General features: G+C 42.5%; 1 protein-coding gene across 2 annotated transcripts in view; it reads right to left on the bottom strand.

Moving 5' to 3' along the window:
• Positions 1 to 18,275, bottom strand: part of AhcyL1 (Adenosylhomocysteinase like 1) — a 174,543-nt gene that overhangs the window by 129,275 nt on the left and 26,993 nt on the right. The window contains exon 1 of one of the 2 annotated variants that reach the window (XM_022844832.2): positions 2,679 to 3,148. The exons of the other annotated variant lie outside the window; for it this stretch is intronic. Coding sequence (XP_022700567.1) covers positions 2,679 to 2,762 — 84 coding nt within the window. The 5' untranslated portion in view covers positions 2,763 to 3,148. Of the gene's footprint in view, positions 1 to 2,678; positions 3,149 to 18,275 lie in introns of those variants that run through there. 2 annotated transcript variants of the gene reach the window in all.

Raw genomic sequence — 18,275 nt, 5'->3', positions numbered from 1 at the left:
TATGTAAATATTGACTACTTCTTATCTTAAAAAAGTGTTCTCTATCCTGTAGAATGATCATTCATGTGTGTCCATGTGTATATTTGAATATCTTTTCGGTGGCCGATATTCAGATCTCTCGCGTCTTACACAATTTTCATACTATTTGATTGTCGTAATTATTTTGCCCCGATAGACTACGCTAAATTGACTCATATAATTCATAACCTGTGCAGGAAGCACATGGCAAAGGGCATACGACAGAAATTGGTACCGCTGTTTATCTTTAATATTATTACATCTATATTCAATATATATATATAATTTTTCAATTGTATTGTGTCGTATGATAGATTTCATTATGAAAAGTTTACGCATCGTAGCACGAGTTACTTAGTACTTAAACAAAGTAACCAAAATACTTAAAAATATTCAGAAGCATTTTAAGAGCTCCGGTTGAGTGGCTTCGGATAGCTAACGTCCCGTCTCGTTTTGTCAAAAGAGCAACCTGAAGGAGGGCGCACAGCAAACAATGTGTGTCAAATGAATTCGTCTAACTGACAAAAAAAACTAGAGGTACTTCATGAAAAAAATCCTTCCTTCAAAGAAGAAGTCGGAGAGTTCTGTAAAAAAAAAAAAAAAAAAGGAATGAACCAACAAAAATAATTATCAGGCAAAACAAAGAGCCCGAAAAAATTGTTTTTAAGGCACTTTCAAGGCGTGTTAATCTATCAATTAATCTTTCGATTCCAGTATCCACTTGGAACAAGCTCGTGAAATCACTGTTTATGGTACAACAATATAGAAACCCGTTTCGGAAACCTAACGGCCGCTTGTCTGCGTGCCTTCGCGACATTTTGTTCTTCACCATGTGCTTAATGCGCGACTTAAATCGTAAAGGTAAAAACAAAACTAAGTTCCGGAAGGTTAAAATAGATGTTTTAAACTTTATGCTCAATGGTATTGATCACCTACGTTGAGCGCTACTTCGCGGCTGATTCTTATCGGCGTGACACGAAGTGCGTCTGCACTCACTTTCGAGCTTGGATGACTTCACCTGACGTCCGTAAGTTTAACAGGTAAACGTGTTATCACTGATCCATCACGTGGACTTCCGGAAGTACGTTATTTTCTAAAACGTGATTAGTTATTCCGAGGTTTAAGAGAACGAAAAGATTGACTATTGTTTTGAGCTCCGACAATGTAAGGTGAGGCCTTCATCGTCCCGACAATTGTCAGGACATGTAAGAGTAGTGCTGATCTAAAAGTTTTGAGTCGTACCATACCATTGTACGAAACTGTCTGTACGCCCTACCTTTTGCTTAAACGTAGAACTGAGCTTGATTTCTTAAATTTACTCCAGAAATCACAAAATCGTAGTAGCCATTATACCTAATTCTAGTAGAACCATTTTGCACCATACGATACGACAGCGATCTGTGTGTGCACCAAACAGTAAAACGGATACAAAGTAAGCACGGCAAACAGCTGGCCTACATCGGTCCCTACCTATCATAGTGAATCACGCTATTACATATGTGCTTCTAGTTTTATCTTCAACTATAGATTTCTTTAGACAGCCGGCCTCCAGGCAAAACGAAATGTTTCCTATACAAGGTGTCGACGCTTTGCGGGCTCCATGTCCCGAAGATCAGTAGACAAATAAAAAACTATAGTCATAGTTTTATGCTATATATAAACGCTGGAATCGACGTTCTGATCAACGGGCGAAGAATACGGATCGAACAGTGACGACTGAGCGTTCGGACGAATATACATAGAGTACTGATCAGGCAATTACTTACAACGTCATTGCATTTCATCATTCATATAAGACAAACGTGTTTCACTAATAGGATTTTTCTATCATCAGTATAATCATCATGCAAATCAGTGTATCTTCGTGCCCATCGTTCAATTGTAAAAAAAAAAAAAAAAAAAAAAACAATTCAAGTCACGCATTGTGATACGTTATATAGCTTCTTATGTATAACAGACGATCTAACCACCATTGGCCGCTATTGTAACAGTGATCAATAGCGAAATCTGGCGATGAGGTAACATCAGAGCTGATGTATCTGCTCGGAACCAGAGGTCGATATATCTGTTCCAATGTCTTATTTGAAACAATCCAATTGAAGCACAGATGTCCAGTGTTCCTTCGCTGCAGACCCAATAACCGTGACAACAATTAAATTGCCACAAAATCTTCGGAGATTTTATACTATAAACGGAAAATAGAATACAATAAATGTCTCATATATTCAATGAAAATATCTTTTCACCAATTCTCCACTGCTAATAAGATCCATTGCGATGGTGCTGTTCCTACCGAAAAGGTCGGCTAAGCGTCTATTTGGTATTTGATATTAAATAAGGATCCGGTCGATCCAACTGTCACGGACACGGTCAGTCATTACCATGGGCCTTACTAAGAGCAGTTCAACTTGTTAACTATCAATTGGAAGTAAGTGATTCTACGACCCAACGAATCATATCCAGCCGTCACACATGCACTATATGCAATTAACTATTATTTCAAAGAACTTTAAAAAAAAACAACGCTCATTTTCCTTCTTATTACATTTTCATCATTGTCACCGGCAGTATTCGAGTTGGCATAAGCGTATAAGTTAGTAGTCTCTAGGGGTATGTTGTACGAATCCTGCAGTAGAACATCTATGGACCAGCTCCCTTACCTTGATCTCATCGTTGTACCATGACGGAGACTTCGTCATGCTCATCTCTGGCAAATCGAAACTTACTCGAGCCATACTGCTCATGCTGTGCAGAACGATTGTCACTTGTTTTAAGTTAAGGGCACGATATCGTAGCACACGTCGATATACCGACAGTCCACTTTTGACTTGGTAACGACAACACTAGTAGTAATTAATAGTAAATAAAAATTCTCGTGGCACAGAGCACAAGTTGCAGCGTGTCCATGAAGCACCGGCTGACTTGCAAACAAACGAAATACCGTACAGTGGCTTATAATTGTAGACCGAAACCACTTTGTAGGCATACGCTGTCTTGAAACGGCTTGTCGCTAAATAGTTTCACGTCAAAAGTTACAGTTATCCGCAGCTTATCGTCAATCTTGCACTAAAACATCGCACGCTCGACTGGCCTGGTTGTAAAGTACATTTACGGAACTTAAATAGTCAGTCAGAACCTTGCATTACTAGAGTTCACTTCGAATAGAAAATGTAGTTTGTTACAATTTTTTTTTCCTGCTGTCAAAGTACAGCCCTGGAACTTCATTGCTCTATTACGACCTGACCACAGATAATCGAATGCTACGATATACTACATAGATCAGATAGATCACATTCTACACAACAACATCAACCCTTTACGGAGACATGCGGCCCTAGTAGGATTTGATAATTTTAGCCTAGCGCCTAGGATTGCTCTGATCAGGATTTTGTTAGTTGAATCAGCCAGTAGCTAACCATAACGTTGTGACGCTTGGACAAGCGGCTACGGCCCTTGCTGTAAACTCCCTTGACCACAGTAACAGCCAAGATTTAACACCTATGCAGCTATCTTAACGCACTCATGGAGTTACGTCAGTGTCGCGTAGAATTTCATACTTTAGTAAATCAATCTGCCAAGAGAACAATGACTTACAGAGTAGAGCTTATAAACGTATTTCGAATTAATGCGCTTCCTTCACGCCGGGTTTAGCCGATCTGAAAGTTCACTTGACGCCAGGGCGATCCGCGGATCAGCGCGAGAGGTCCGGTCTAATCGGCGCCGTTGGGCGGACGGCACCCACCGATTCTGTCAACGAACATTTTCTGGGAAAGTCTGTCTGTCGCTAAAAAAGAAATCACGCATACTCCTTAGTCTATCTTATTTCGAATGGTGTGGTCTACCGCGAAAACACCATTCCAAATCGAGTGGGGTCATAGACGGACGTCGTGGCAAGCTTCTGAGCGAGCGAACGCTGCACTATATCTGTCAGAGCGGTTGTGTTCCGTTAATAGGTAGCCATACCTATTTTAACCATTACGGTTCTTGCGTAAAGAGCATGAAATTTATAGGCCGTATGATACGTCAGTTACGGCCAGGCCAGATGCACTATGAATTTCAGTAGGCATTAATACGATTCCTGGTGGGTGACCTTTGATCGCAATCGTTAATTTTCTATAGATTAGTATAACTACGCGTTCGAAATAAGACAAACTACAAATAAAAATTTTGAGAAGCAGCGGATAATTGCCACGATATACATTTTTGTTACACTGATATTGGTGCGTATCTGCGATGACATGAACCGACCGGGGTGTCGCTAATTTAAACAGAGATCAACATAAAGCCAATTACGTAGAACGATACGTAAGCGACATTCGATTTCGCGTTCGAAAAGCAAACGCTTTCCGCGAACGTTCATAGAACTCTAACGAATTCAGAGATAGATAAGGCACTTACTTTAGTATGTTTACTTCCTCAACTCTTTGCCACCTGTCTCAGAGGACAGTTTCACTATTTTTACGCTTGAAGTAGAGATAGGCAAACACACACTACGTCCACTCCCCTATATATTTCCGTGGCGCACCCAGCGCACAGCGAGCTACTTCACTCAGCCGTTCCTTTCTCCGATCTACTCGTGCGTATACGCTCGAAAAGACGCTTCGACTAGTGTTCCAATCAGAGGCTGCTTCGTCTACAAAAGTTACGTTTACGACCACCAGTACAGTACAATTACATGAACGATACCACAAAGAGAGAGCGCTATTTTTCCCTGATTTACCGTTCATGCTATAGTAGTGGCTTTCCTGAATGGCTGTTGCCAAAACACCGATAGATCAAAGCACGCTGAACAGCGAAGCAGCTCGTAAGCCATCCAATCCAAGCAGTATGCTGTACCTTCATTTGTTACTAACCCCTGGTAGGTCCCCTAGCTCCTTATATAACAGTGAGGTCTACTTTACATATAAATAAAAAAAAAAACATCATCTAGTGTCACAGCCAGACAATCGCTGCCGCCCCATTCTGCCCCAGCCGCGTCCACTAACCGGTCCCGCCGTCCAGTCTTTAAATTACTTTCTTCCGTAGTCTCATTTGTGCGTTCGTTTCACCGCATTTCATCCAGCTAGCAAAAGTACACACAGTTTTGTCGTGTAAGTAACCAAGCGCTCGCAACTCAGCACAGTCTGAGATGACTGGTCCTGCAAAGTGACGGCGGCCGTCGCCGTCTCCTGTGCTGCAAAAACGAGCGGTCCGGGCGATCCGGCTGAAGGATCACGTTATATTGAACTTCTCAATCACTATGCAGAAGTCTGTCCTACCTGCTGCTGCTGCTGCTGCTGCTGCTGCTGCTGCTGCAGCAGCAGCAGCAGGTAGGACAGACTTCTGCATAGTGATAGCGGACATCGTCATCGTGGACGTTGCCAACATCGACGATCTAGACGGACCATCCATGAGAAAGTGAACATATCGGTAGTAGCGCGTGCCGGCTAATGGATGGCAATCAAGCCAGCTTTTCTAACAGCGGGCGTTCGAAAGGCACCGGCGGTACCTTTATCTGCGCTTGATCGTTTGGCTTCGTGCTGCAACTAGAGCTGCTGCTGCTGCTTAAAGGAGCTTGGAGTGAGATAACAGCAAACGCTCTTAAACGGTGGGTTGAAGGAAAGTGGAAACTTACTTATGGAGATGGAATGGGTCGGGCGTGACGCCGAATTGGGGCGATAACGATGTCGACGCAGTAGATGGAGCCAATTGGCCGGACAAACAATAGAATCTAGTCGAATATTGGAACATGTTCCAAAAATAACCTTTACTTCGCCGCTTAATCTAGTTGACTTCTACCAGCGACGGCGGCCTTGTTTATTCTCTGTCGTCACAGTGAAGGCAGCTTGAAGTTTCCCCTTCTTCTGCACAGTTTAGGTTTCAGCAATACATTCCTAGAGCACGTCTGCGGAACAACTGATTCGCTTCGGCAGGGCCTATACAAGCGAACATTTTGGTCCATCAGATTTGGATCGATGATGGTTGGCGGTCCGTAGAAAGTATCTGTCCCACCAATGCATCGCTGTAAAAAAATGGGCATCACTTAGTCTCATCCATTGGATTTTTCAACTAAACTCCTTGCAGCGGGTAAATAGCTCGACTAGACTCGCTCTTAGAGGTAATAAGAATCAAAGTTAGTGGTTTAATGATAACCTGCTTGCCTAGTTCAAGACACGTGAGGGGATTTGGTTCGTCTGACGCTGATGGACGCCAGCCGGCTGAACTAATGCTTAACAGTGATACATAACTCGAAATGTTTAGTAGCTAGGAGGAAAGAACGACTTCAACAAATAAGATGGTAGCTTTAACAGTAGTAGCTAACATAGACCGTCCTAAAAAAACAGAAATGTCATTTGTTATACGTTTTGAGTATCACGTTTGGGTCAGCATTGCTTCGGATGGTTGGCCCCTTTTAGCACGAAACGAAGGGGTGCACGCAGTATCGAACTTTGACCGTCACACATGTCCCTAAGTTTAGCAGACAAGCACTGTTGCTGTGTCATTAAAGTAACTTAAAAAGTGCGTAATAAGCCAAAATCAGCCGAATGGAGATTCGTAACAAAGGTGTACAATTGATATCCACCAAAACGGTCAACTCATAGTGTAGTTCCCGCCTCGGGTCTCTCTCTCTCTCTCTCTCCAGGGACTCCATGCCGTTCTGGGAAATGTCGTAGAAGGCTTTAAAACTCAACGATCGACGAATAGTAGGGACACCCATGTAAGCCAAGAGAAGGCGGAGCAAGCCAACACTGGGCTTTTTGAGGGGATCTGCAAACACCTCAAGGTACCACGTTAGTAGGATCACTTTCTGGGACGGAAGGGCGCTCTGAGCGTCAAAAATAATAAATAAAGAATACAAATAAAAGAAAAAAACGCTATTAATCCACTACAGGCAGCCGTTTCATGTCAGTAAGGATGTAACAACACGCACAGATTCTTACAGACATGCTTATATAGCTACAGATACTCGTGTTGCAACAGTTCAAAGCAGGTACGAAATGCGAAAGGTACGACGATTGTGCGACGACAGCTAAAAAAAACTGCCGCTGTCGCTAATCGTAACATATAGTTGAGCTCTGTTTTCGTGTTTCGTAGAGGCATGAAAACGCCCGGTCCTTATTGAAGTGCAAGCTTTAGCCGTACATTGAGAGAGATAACGAATCCGCGAGTATCGTACACGGTTAATGGGTACGAAAAATAGAAAATTGAAGAATGGCTTTGATAGATAAATGAATGCCCATGCGTTCGGTCCGTCCGTCTGTCTAACGTACCTATTAGAGCAGCCATTATTCTAAGAAATCACTTAAGCAACTTATAGCGATGGAACTCGCACTATTATGCGAACTTTGCTCCCGACGCAGTAAGAGAATGCGATAGAAACGAGGCGACAGTAAGCTAGATGGAAAAGGCAATGTTAATTGTATTGTATTCTTAACGTTCTCGCACTTAGCTAAGTTAGTTTCAGCATTATGACGACTAAAGATGACGAAGTCATTTCGCTCGGAGCCCATGAGGAACATGAGCGTGAACAAGTTGATTGATACCTGGGGCAAAGGGTTATTTGGATGATTATCTGGTAGTGAATTAGCAGACATCTTTTCATACACAATGGATCCTTTTACTATTAATGGCTGTTCTAGTGATGTTGTTATTGTTACAGTCATCTACCTTCAACGTTTACCACATCCACAACGCCTAGATCGACCACTAAATTCATTATGAAGAAGATTAGGTACGAAGAATACTACAACTCCACCGGAAGAAACAGGGAGCTGGGTCTTTAAATAATATGAATCTGCGATATGAATAGCTACATATAACCCAGATGACCTTATACGAGTAACAGGTCACCCGGCAACGTCTGCGCACCCATGTGTCTGATCGAACCCCGTGGCCTACCCATTACGAGTGGATGATTACACGTTTGTGAAAACGCGTTATTGACGGAGCGTTGTGTAGAGTTTCTCTGCTTAGTGAAGCGAGAATTTAATAACACAAAAGCCAAATATCATGGCATGTTTTTATCAGTCGTAGCGTACGCATGTAAAGAGAACACGCCATTACATCTACTGTGTAAATCGAGGTATAACTGCTTTTCTTTATTGGTTAATAGTTCACTTCTGAAACTGCAGTTGTTCAGTACATCGACAACCGGCAAATTAACGCGACCTTTAGACGAAATTGAATCGTAAGCAACGTAACTTAGATCTGGATAACAGAAGTTTCTTGCTGGGTCGGATTGACGCAGAGGCTCCAGACAGCTATTAGCAACTACGAATTTGATTCTGGCATATTTTTTTTTATAATGGGCAACAAACAACGGAACAATACAATGATATCAGAGTAGACGCTGAGAACGTAGTTGGCTACATTATCTCAGACGTGGTTAAAATGGTAAATGCTCTCACTTTCGTCTCGAACACGTCTCGCGTCGTTCAGCATTCTCAACTTCCGAGCTGAGGGATTTGTGAGCGACCAGCTAGCTAAATAAATGTATAAATCTCAATAATATATTTCCAGTAATACACGTCTACCTTTTCCTTTTTCTTCTACTGATAGACTCCCCCTGTTGCCCTCGTCTACGGTTGACTAAGCATCTTAAGCAGCAACAGAGTAAAGGCTGTCATGCAAAAGGAAACAAGCGCCCAAACGACCTCATCGCTTTTGTATATTTTTCGGTCAATCCCTAGATCGAAGTATAATAGTGGCAACGACGACGAGGTGTCTAATACGTTTATTTCGGTTTCGTTGTTTGAGAAACTCGAGATATAAAGCAATGAACTACCGCCCATACACATTATTGCAATTGCTAATACTACTGCTGTATTGTATAGAACGGTCCGTATCGGCATTGTACCAGAGGACAATCAGACAGGCCATAGTGATCGAGTGTGTATGTACAAAGGAACAGGTAAAGAGTGCGATATATGACTGCGATCGGTTAGCAATTCATCAATATCACGACATCTATCGATAATAACGGAATACACAACGGAGGTCAAGATAAGCAGGGCAAAACGACACTTAAAACAACACAGCCAAGTAGTCAATAAGTATACCCAGACGATGAAAGTCCCTCGACAAGTGTCTACGGGGTCCTTCGACGACCTCAACTACGTCGCAAGTTTACGCAAGCCAGTCGAAGCTTTCTCAAGCGCTGATAACCAAAAATCGATACCTCAACGGTGTCTCAACAGTTAGGGAAAATGGGACCTGGTGCTGGGCAAGTAAGTCCTGTCGCGATTTAAAAAGAAAACAGATTCGAGCTTGTACCAAGAACGTGGTATACGTAATGAAGAACAAGCGCATTATCAAACATATAGCAGCAATGTATAGTAAAACACAGTTAACAAATGGTTCATCAATCGCTATAATCTGTACCAACATCGTCTTAATTGGTCACGTAGCTAATGTTGAAAGGTAGTCATGCATGAACTTTCTTTAAGTTAAAGTCTTACAAGGGCCAACATCCCCCGATATCGCTACCCGAACAATTCGCTTACGCTACAGTGCGAGCTAACTAAGTTCGAGTAACTTTAGTTGAGGGTAGTTCAACGTAAGTGTAATGCCATTTATAATTAGGAATTTTAATCGTTTCAGGGTGTCAGCTATGAATTGTAACTCTGACACCCTATCCACCACATCACCGTATTCGAAACTGGCTTCTTTTTCTAACACATGACTACCCATTTTGAATAACTATCAGTTCCCTAGATAGAAGCTCTTTGACAATGATAAGCCATTGTTGGCTATCGCTAGTCTAAAATAGAACTCATTAAATGATTTGACCTACGACGGGGAAGAGGTGGTGAACAAAACAATATCCAGGTAACCGACTAAGTACATCGACGATGTCAGACTCGCTTTAAATCAACTATGAGGTCACGTTCTGTGAAAACCCTGTATTGTGTGAACTGAAGGTCCTTATTATTATACATATGTGGCATAACCTTGGGTTACATACCACCCTTCATCCACAGTTATGGACATCCTCTAGAGTTAAGTAGATTACATCCTTTCTAATTTACATCGCAGAACCTGCAATTACTAGTCACTGACTATATGCAGTTGCGATGAAGGGATGCATGAACCGTGTAACTCCTTGAAGACTAGCCTGTAATACCACGTGCGATGGTCTGCTTAATATAGGGAGAACGGAAATTCGACGACGGTTCCTGTATACCAGCAGCCGGGCATTCGATTCAGCATTTCTAGAGATAGACATGACAAGTCATAGGAAGCCATGTCCACAAGTTGGTTAATGCTGTCTCGATAACATCTTGAGGCGTCGGTAGAATATGGATAGGTCTCGCAGCCTAGGAACGCAAGCTAAATTGAGAGAAGCGTTCAAGGAAGAAGCTAGACAACGCCCGCGTCAAGCTGGCGAGGCTTGCCCAACAAAAGGACGACAAACTTCAGCTAGCTCAATGATGCACGTGGTAACGGGTAAAGCGTGCTTACTGCACGTGCAATGAGACAATTTGCCAATCCGTTGTAAAGAGATGAACGTTAAAGTCGATCTAGGGACAATCGATTAGGTCTCGGGTGATCGAACATTTCATGTGAGTGTCGAACAAGATCGATTGACTGATAATGACGAATACTATCATCATCATTTTTTCAATTGCTATACTTTTTAAAAATGTGATAATATACTATACGAAAAGCGATTTCATTTGTACCAGCTAAGAGTACGTTGTTAAATGCTGATTTGATATATAATGACATTTTAATTTCTTTACTTCCAAGAAGTCTTACTACCAATGCTGGTGTACGAGACCGGAAGCCGTTCCTACGATCCCCCATGGGTTGAGGTACGTTACTGTTTTCGGCTAGCAGCGACAGGTAAAAATCGATTCCTTCAGAGCGTACCATCCATTGGTAGAGTTAGATAGATCCCATCCAGATTTGTGCCCAGGCCCCGTTAATAGACATGAGAACTCGGCAAAGTGCGTTAAACATTCCCTTCGATTGCGATATCGGAGCTGCCAAATTTCTCCATTAACAACAAGCCAGCCGTCAGTGTCAACTGAGTCTATGGCGGATCATCTGGGGGTTTGTCGAAACTTACTATAAAATATCGATACTCCGGATTTCGAAAGAGGAATTCCTTCAGTAGGTGTCACATGATGTTGCCGGCTCGTGACGTAATCTGCGCAACGTGCGTGTCAACTTGCCTGTCTTTTTAGGCGGCCTACTAACGATCAGATAGAAAAGTCGACTTAACGAAGGTGCGTCCTTGGCCATAGTTTCAAATGGTGCCGCTTTCAGCAGTAGCTCTAGGCAAGTGAAGTTTGTGAGGGCAGTATGCGTAGAGGACTCACTTTCTGTCTCCTTTCAGTAGCAGTCAGGCCACTCCGATCTGTTACTAAATAAACAACCACTATTTGCGATATAGGTAAGCCGAAGGCTAGGCGCTTTTACGACGAAGTGTGTATAAATATTCTAAATAAAAGATAGCAGCGGTTAAACGAGTAACTTCCTAATTAAAAAAAAAAATCTGTCTCGAGAGATGGGAACAGCGGAGTTTCCCCACATAAGCCCCTTAGAAGGATTTAACCAAAAGAAGCGAATGTGTACAGTTACCTAAGGGCAGCTCAACTTGCGAGCCTTTTATGAGTAAAAATTTACAAGCGTTGCTTGGTCCAGCGATTACTTTGGCAGACATCGTTAGCAAGCAATAAAAAGAAACTTACTGTTTCCGCGTTCTCACACATAGCTCCGCTTTTACGCTGCGATAAGAAAAGATCACTTGTAAATATGCGGCGCACTCCACCCAACAAAGCTGTCCCTTCGAAGCAGTTTTGGAGATCCCTAAATAACGATCGACTGAATCTTTGAAATTGCTTATAGCTGGAACATCCGCACAGCATTTACTCTTTGAGCGTGGTGTCGGTATACTGCAACCAACCTACTCGTAACAATATATTCAACGTGTACGTAATTCAGTATGTACTTATACTGCATACTGAAACAAAATGTAGACAGGTTACAGAGGCTATGGACGCGACAGAAATGAAAAATGTCCTTTCAACAGAACGACTCTCCGATTGATGATGGCAAAATCCACCGACTGTTTTTCCGAGACACAGGTTCCAAGTCCATCATCGTTTACTTCTCAGATAATCAGGCCTGAAGACGAAACACAATGAAATAGCAGGGGGATTTTCGTCCGGAACAATCGAGAGCTGAATTACTTATGGGAAGCGAGCTGGTCAGCCATCATCAGCTATTCTACCCTAGGGTAAGTATCCCAAATGGCGATGCCAGCTTACTTTCTAAGAGCCAGCTTTCCTAGAAGAGAAACTTCGAGGAAGGAGGTTCAACGATGTGGCAGCTTCTAAAATTAGTATACCTGCAACAGCATCCAAGGGTGGACATGCGACATATCTCACTCCTTTATAACCATACACTTTGTCGTTATGTAACACAATGCCTTCTTGCTTGTATTCGATAATAAGATACTTAGTTTTATTATATACCTTTGAGAGGAACCGGCGGATAGGGAACTTACATTCAGTAGGAAACAAGAACTAACAGAAGTGTCAAGTTGGTAAAGGACGGATCCGATAGGAACTGGGATGAAACCAAGCACGATTTTGGCGCATTTGGGCACGTTTCCTACTCGTAAATAATTTCAAATCGCCTAATCTCGGATGTAACCGGCTTCAGACATAAAATACTCTAACTGCTGGATGATCTTATTGCGAAATTGTTCGTTCCAGCGTATGGGCATTCAAGTAATCAAACGTATACATACCGATGCTATTGCAAGCTGAACCAGTGACACAATTTATTAACTCTATAAAAGTGAGTTAACGAAGGGTCACCTGTTAGTTCCGAATTTCACGTTTCACTGAGCATAAAACTTTTTGCCACAGTGAATCCCGCAAGAGCTTAGCTATACAAGTAAACTTGGGTTTTTTTCCATCTGGTTAGAAACTAATATGCTAGATAGGCCGTATTTTACTACTAATAAAGTGTTTTTTTTTTTTTTTTTTTTTTTTTATCTATAAGACTCCCTCCCATTAACTAAACTTCGGATCTTTCGATTTAGTAGATGAAAGTTGCCGAAAATTCGACTGTTCATAGTGGAATACTAGTAATAAGTTAACCCTACCGTGCTTTTGAATCCTTGCTGAATTTGTTTTTTTTAAATCAACCATATTGTTCATTTCTTTCATGCTACCGGGTCCTTTGAGCATTGTTCGATCCGATGAACAGCCAAGCGGAAAATGTACCACTCGATTTTGTGTGCAATGTGGAGTGTTTCGTGTTTCGGCGCTGTGTACAGTTACGAAGCAGACTGAAGGCCGCCGCCGCCGCCAAGCCCGCCCGCTTCTATCGCTTCCTCCAGCTAAAAGTTTTTGAGAGATTTTTTTACTTAGCGATGCTGTTCGCTTCAACCTTCGCCAAACACTCTGCGCCGTTTCTGTGAGCACTGCTCTTTCGGAGAGGAAGGGTCTTTCAGCGACAGCAACAACGTTTTAACCACAACAACAAAACCGACCGAAGACCACCCAGTTTCACTCGGACGACTCGTTCCCTTAGCCAACCGTTGAGATATGCTTCCATTTTCGGCTTTATTGAGGACCTGTCGCGTAGGGTTAAGGAACGTGAACTCTTGCGCTTTCGACCTCGCTAACAGAACAAAAAAGGTAGAAGGCCAATTTCTCTCGTGACACGGCTCCGAGAGTGGCTTCTTATCCCTGTAACTCTGCGTTCTATAAAACTCGACTGTAGACATCCCATAGGCTATCGTTCTTACGTACCTGCTAGAATGTTTTTCTTTTGTTCGTTTTAGTTTAGAAGACTCAGAAGGGCCCAGTGGGTTTATGTGATGTTTGATGGCCTGACGTCGTTTTCCGTGAGGTGCCGCTTTCAAGAACTCACTTTGTTTTAAGCATGCAAACAATAACTATTGTCGAAAATGGCGGACAGAACCATGGGTCATTTTTGCACCGTAAACGGATATTAAGTACTTTCAAAATTCAATTGTAAGGGTACACCATAACCAATTTATAAAACAAGCCTTGATGGTGATTAATTCCCATACCTTGTCTTTAGGCGCGCAGGCGTTGATTTTATCGGGATTTGATAAGCCCAAAGTTAAGGACGCTGACTCACGCAGGGGGAGTACGTGAGCCAAGATAACTGAAAGGGCGACGGTGCTCGATTACTAAGCACACTCTGACATGGTGGCTATTACTCGTTCCCGGTAGAACCAATGAAATACCGGGCTGGATTTCGCTACCTCAGTCACTGATGTGTTACAAGCTTGTCGTGTTTTTCTCTGTGACAACCCCGATCCGTTTCAACAGACGCGCTCCGAACAGCAAAAGGGAACTGCGACTAAGATTATTTAGTAATACCAACTTCTGGATCTCGTTGAATAACTGCGCTAACGATAATAGTTGTAAGCGCATCAATGATAACGATGAAGTACACAAAGAATCTGAAAAACGTCCTAAAAGACAGTTTGGTAGCTATAGTATACACAATAATCAAATCGAGAAATTTACTCGTATATCGGTGGCTCCTCCGCACGACCCACCTGTCCATCGCAGAACTTCAATGTCGATTTACCGTTTATGGCAGGAGCCGCATCTCTATAATTATGCCACGTCAGATAGCTTCCTTTGGCGCTCTGGAACCCCATTATGACACACCGAATATTAGAACAACTACGACTAAAAAAATATATATAGCATTGGGATAGATTATCCTCACGTTACACACGGGTACGTGTAGACACAGAAACATATGACGTATCGAAATAAATTACTTCTAATTGCAGCTTCTGTGGTATTCCTGATGAACTGTCTTTTTTTCATATAGCACGAAAACTTGGCCTATTTAGACGTTATGGGCAATACCGTGAGGGGATTAGACGTCTCGAAAGACGAGCAGCTAGCACATAGCCTCAGGGTTTGAGGCCGAATACGTACAATTTCGCATTATGAATTCCTGATCATTTTCAGTCTGGCATAGGATAAACGATACCAACAATATCATTCCTGTCGTTTAGCCTTTTCGACACGATTAGTCGTATAGTTTGAGCAAACAATCTTGACGACGCATCGCTTTGATTTTTACTTTGACTAGCAGTTTTCATTTTTTGTCACTGAAAGATTTTTTTTAGCAGCACTTTTTTTTTGACAAAGGGACGCGCTTTCTGCGATCTCTTGACGTAAAATTCTTCAATACGAAGCAAATATGCACAGTTTACATGCATATTCACACGTTAGGAAAAAACCCATCAGTATAATACTAAAATTATAAACGCTCTGTCGGTTGAACTTTGGCCATTTGGCCCTCAGCCTTTCGTTAGTATCTGAAGAGCCGATGCTCACTAAGTGTTATTCAACCAGTCGAGCAAGAGCCATTATTGACAAGAATACGTAAGTGGCATCAGCTTTGTATGCGTGTGCCCATAAGCGTGGTGTGCAGCTCACTAAGCACAGGCTACCTCACTCCGGGCGGCTGTATTTAGCAGAAGGCAAACGGAAGCAAGCGGTGGTAACGACATCAGGGTTTAGCCAACAACATGAACCAGAGATTTGCTACTGATAGTGACCATTGACCTCATTTCACTGCATTTGTGTCTCTGCACTTCGGTACGCAAGCAGGGCGGAGAGGCCGGTCAAAACAACGAAGACGTAAGGAACATTTACAGAGAGCTAGCAGACCATAATCGGACGTACCCACCTGAGTAAGGTAAGTTTAGCAGCAAAATTAGCTTAGAGCGAGCCTCAGTGCGCCTTGTAATGCACAAGGCTACTCGAGTCACATAGCATAAGCGATCTGGGTGGCACCCTTGCTTCTATGAAGTGTTATCATGATCAGGTAACAAGTTACTACAGTAAGTGAAGCGGTAAGTTAATAACGAGCGAATTTAATAGACGAAATCTACACCGTTCGAGTTTGTTTCATTTATAATCGCCGGGCAGATAATAACAACTGGCAGAACTGATTCATCCGATTCGCTTGTTCACAGACGGGGGAAAGGAAAAGGGGAGGCCAACGAGAGCACAATGGTCGCGCGTAACCTGTTGTTCGTAGGTTTGCAAGATGCGTGTGAACGGCGTAGGCCTCCTTAGAGCTCCTCTACAAAGCGTGGAGCAGAAGCGATCTTCGCGAAACCCCTTAGGGCACTCGGAAACTACGTATCCAAAACGAACTCTAAATGGAAACTGAAGGAGAGACCATGCTGTTGTTTTTAGTAGCTCTTAGTAGTGGACTCCAAATATTGCAGTGGGACACACGATGACGCTGGATTACTACCTGATCGGCGCTACCATCGTTCGTATGAAGCGCTTACCAATTCCTCGGCTGCAAGCAAAGCTGCTCCCTGAGGCACGAAGTCATAGTGACTACTATTATCGTCGCTGTTAACCTGTGGCATCTTACTGACACCAGTTCTTGCCGCATTGAAGTCGGACTTCAAATTATCGACAGCAAAGCTCTTCGTTCGAACCTGAACCAGTTACAAGCAGCGGACTGGGCAAGACGGAAGGCCATTAATAATTAAGGAAACGTAGGAAATGTACAGCGGTTTTGTCCTCATCTATTTTCCATTCTAAATTCCAATTCACGGGCTAATAAATGTACGAAAATCGGACCTTGTATCTAAAGCTATCTATAAAAGCTAAAGAGCTATTGCACAAAATGCCTATAAAATCAGCTCGCCTAGGACAGAATTTGATCCGATTATTTGTCTACATAAAATGTTTTCATGGCTAAGGGTCGAAGGACTTAGCACGAGGGGTGACACTGGCTTTAGTACGACTGGAATTCTTGCTACTGGCTTTAACGATTGTCGCTCTTTGATCGGAAAGTGCCTGCAGCATATATGTGAGAAAAGAAGTAAATTGTATGGGGGGACGGCGTTCAGCTTTTATTGAACCTAAATGAACCTGAACAATTTGTTAGTAAATGTCTCACGTTTTGTCCTAGAATTATTAGATCGTGCACCTTTTTGAAACTTGTGTCGTCTGGACGCCTCACTGAAGAATAGTAAACACCAGCATTGTGCATACAGTTGTTTTTTCTATATCTCTCAAAAACTTGTCAATCCTTTCTTCTCGCTTTAGCACAGAATCCCTAAACTCAGGATAGGCCACACCGCTTAAAAGTAGCTCATTCTAATCTGACTCTGGAGAGCCAATAGACTCCTCTTTGACAAGAAAAAAACATCTGCTCTCTGGTTACCCTCGCTTTCTCTTTAGGAACGCTGCCAGTTGTCTCGGAGGTAACAATACACGGCAGAGAGAAGCGATCTTGATGCACCATTCCCGCCAAAGTCCATTTTTATCGTTACATGTAGGGTAAATGTAGTCCTGCAGGTCCAGGACAGTTTAGGCGGACAGTTGATCCGCTTGTGAGAAAATGAGATTTTCCCGCTCGCGAGATTCGCTGGCCGGCGACAAAATTTGAGTTCGTTCTATGGCGTGCTATTACTACTGCCACTAGGAAAATACACTTTGGTACTTCTCTGGAATTCAACCGCTCTGACCTGATGATACTCGGCTTTATTGATGACATCTCTTGCTCCACGGTTCAAAGACGCGGCCACCAGATGGCTTTTGATGGGACTCTTCCTAGATGACGCGCCGTATTTGTATTGTTAGTCCACATGCGACACGTCTTGATTCAGACTAATTCTATTCTACCTACACTCTATATTAATAGATAGAATCACTGGAAAGGTATAGCGTTGTGGGGCGCATCATCGGTAAGAAGCACAGACGCGAAACGATCCGTAGGGAATACACAGAATGAAACTTTAATCGCTTACCCTTTACACCATATCGGCATTGCGATTCACGATTAAAACAATGGTGGACCTCAACCGCTCTTAGTTCAAAGAAATTCTATTTACTCTTTGTACTTAGCAATTAAAAAAGTAGAGTAAAAAAACTGAACGTTTTGTTAGCTTCTGTAGCCTTCTGAAATGTCGCTGGATAGGGAGAAATCTTTCGGTTTGTGCATATTTGAAAAACACGACGTCCAGTGAAATCGTAGGTATAGTATATGGAAATCATGTATGTAATATAACGATAAGGGTTACCTAATGGATCTAAGGAACCAACACAATTGGCCTGCATTTAATTTCAGGTTATAGCGGTGCTGCATAGCGTAACGATAACCTATGCATAACGATAATATCGTATGCTAGATCCATACGAATACAGATAGAGAAAAATAGTTATAGAAAGATAGGGGAGAGATAAAAAAAAGAGGGAGAAAGAGTCCGCGTAGCTTAAAACTTGACTGGA

The sequence above is a fragment of the Varroa jacobsoni genome, unplaced genomic scaffold (assembly GCF_002532875.2).
Source record: "Varroa jacobsoni isolate VJ856 unplaced genomic scaffold, vjacob_1.0 scaffold_1131, whole genome shotgun sequence".
In the NCBI taxonomy this organism is placed as follows: Eukaryota; Metazoa; Arthropoda; class Arachnida; order Mesostigmata; family Varroidae; genus Varroa; species Varroa jacobsoni.
Note: the sequence above shows the minus strand (reverse complement) of the source record. Positions and strands in the feature narration are given on the sequence as shown.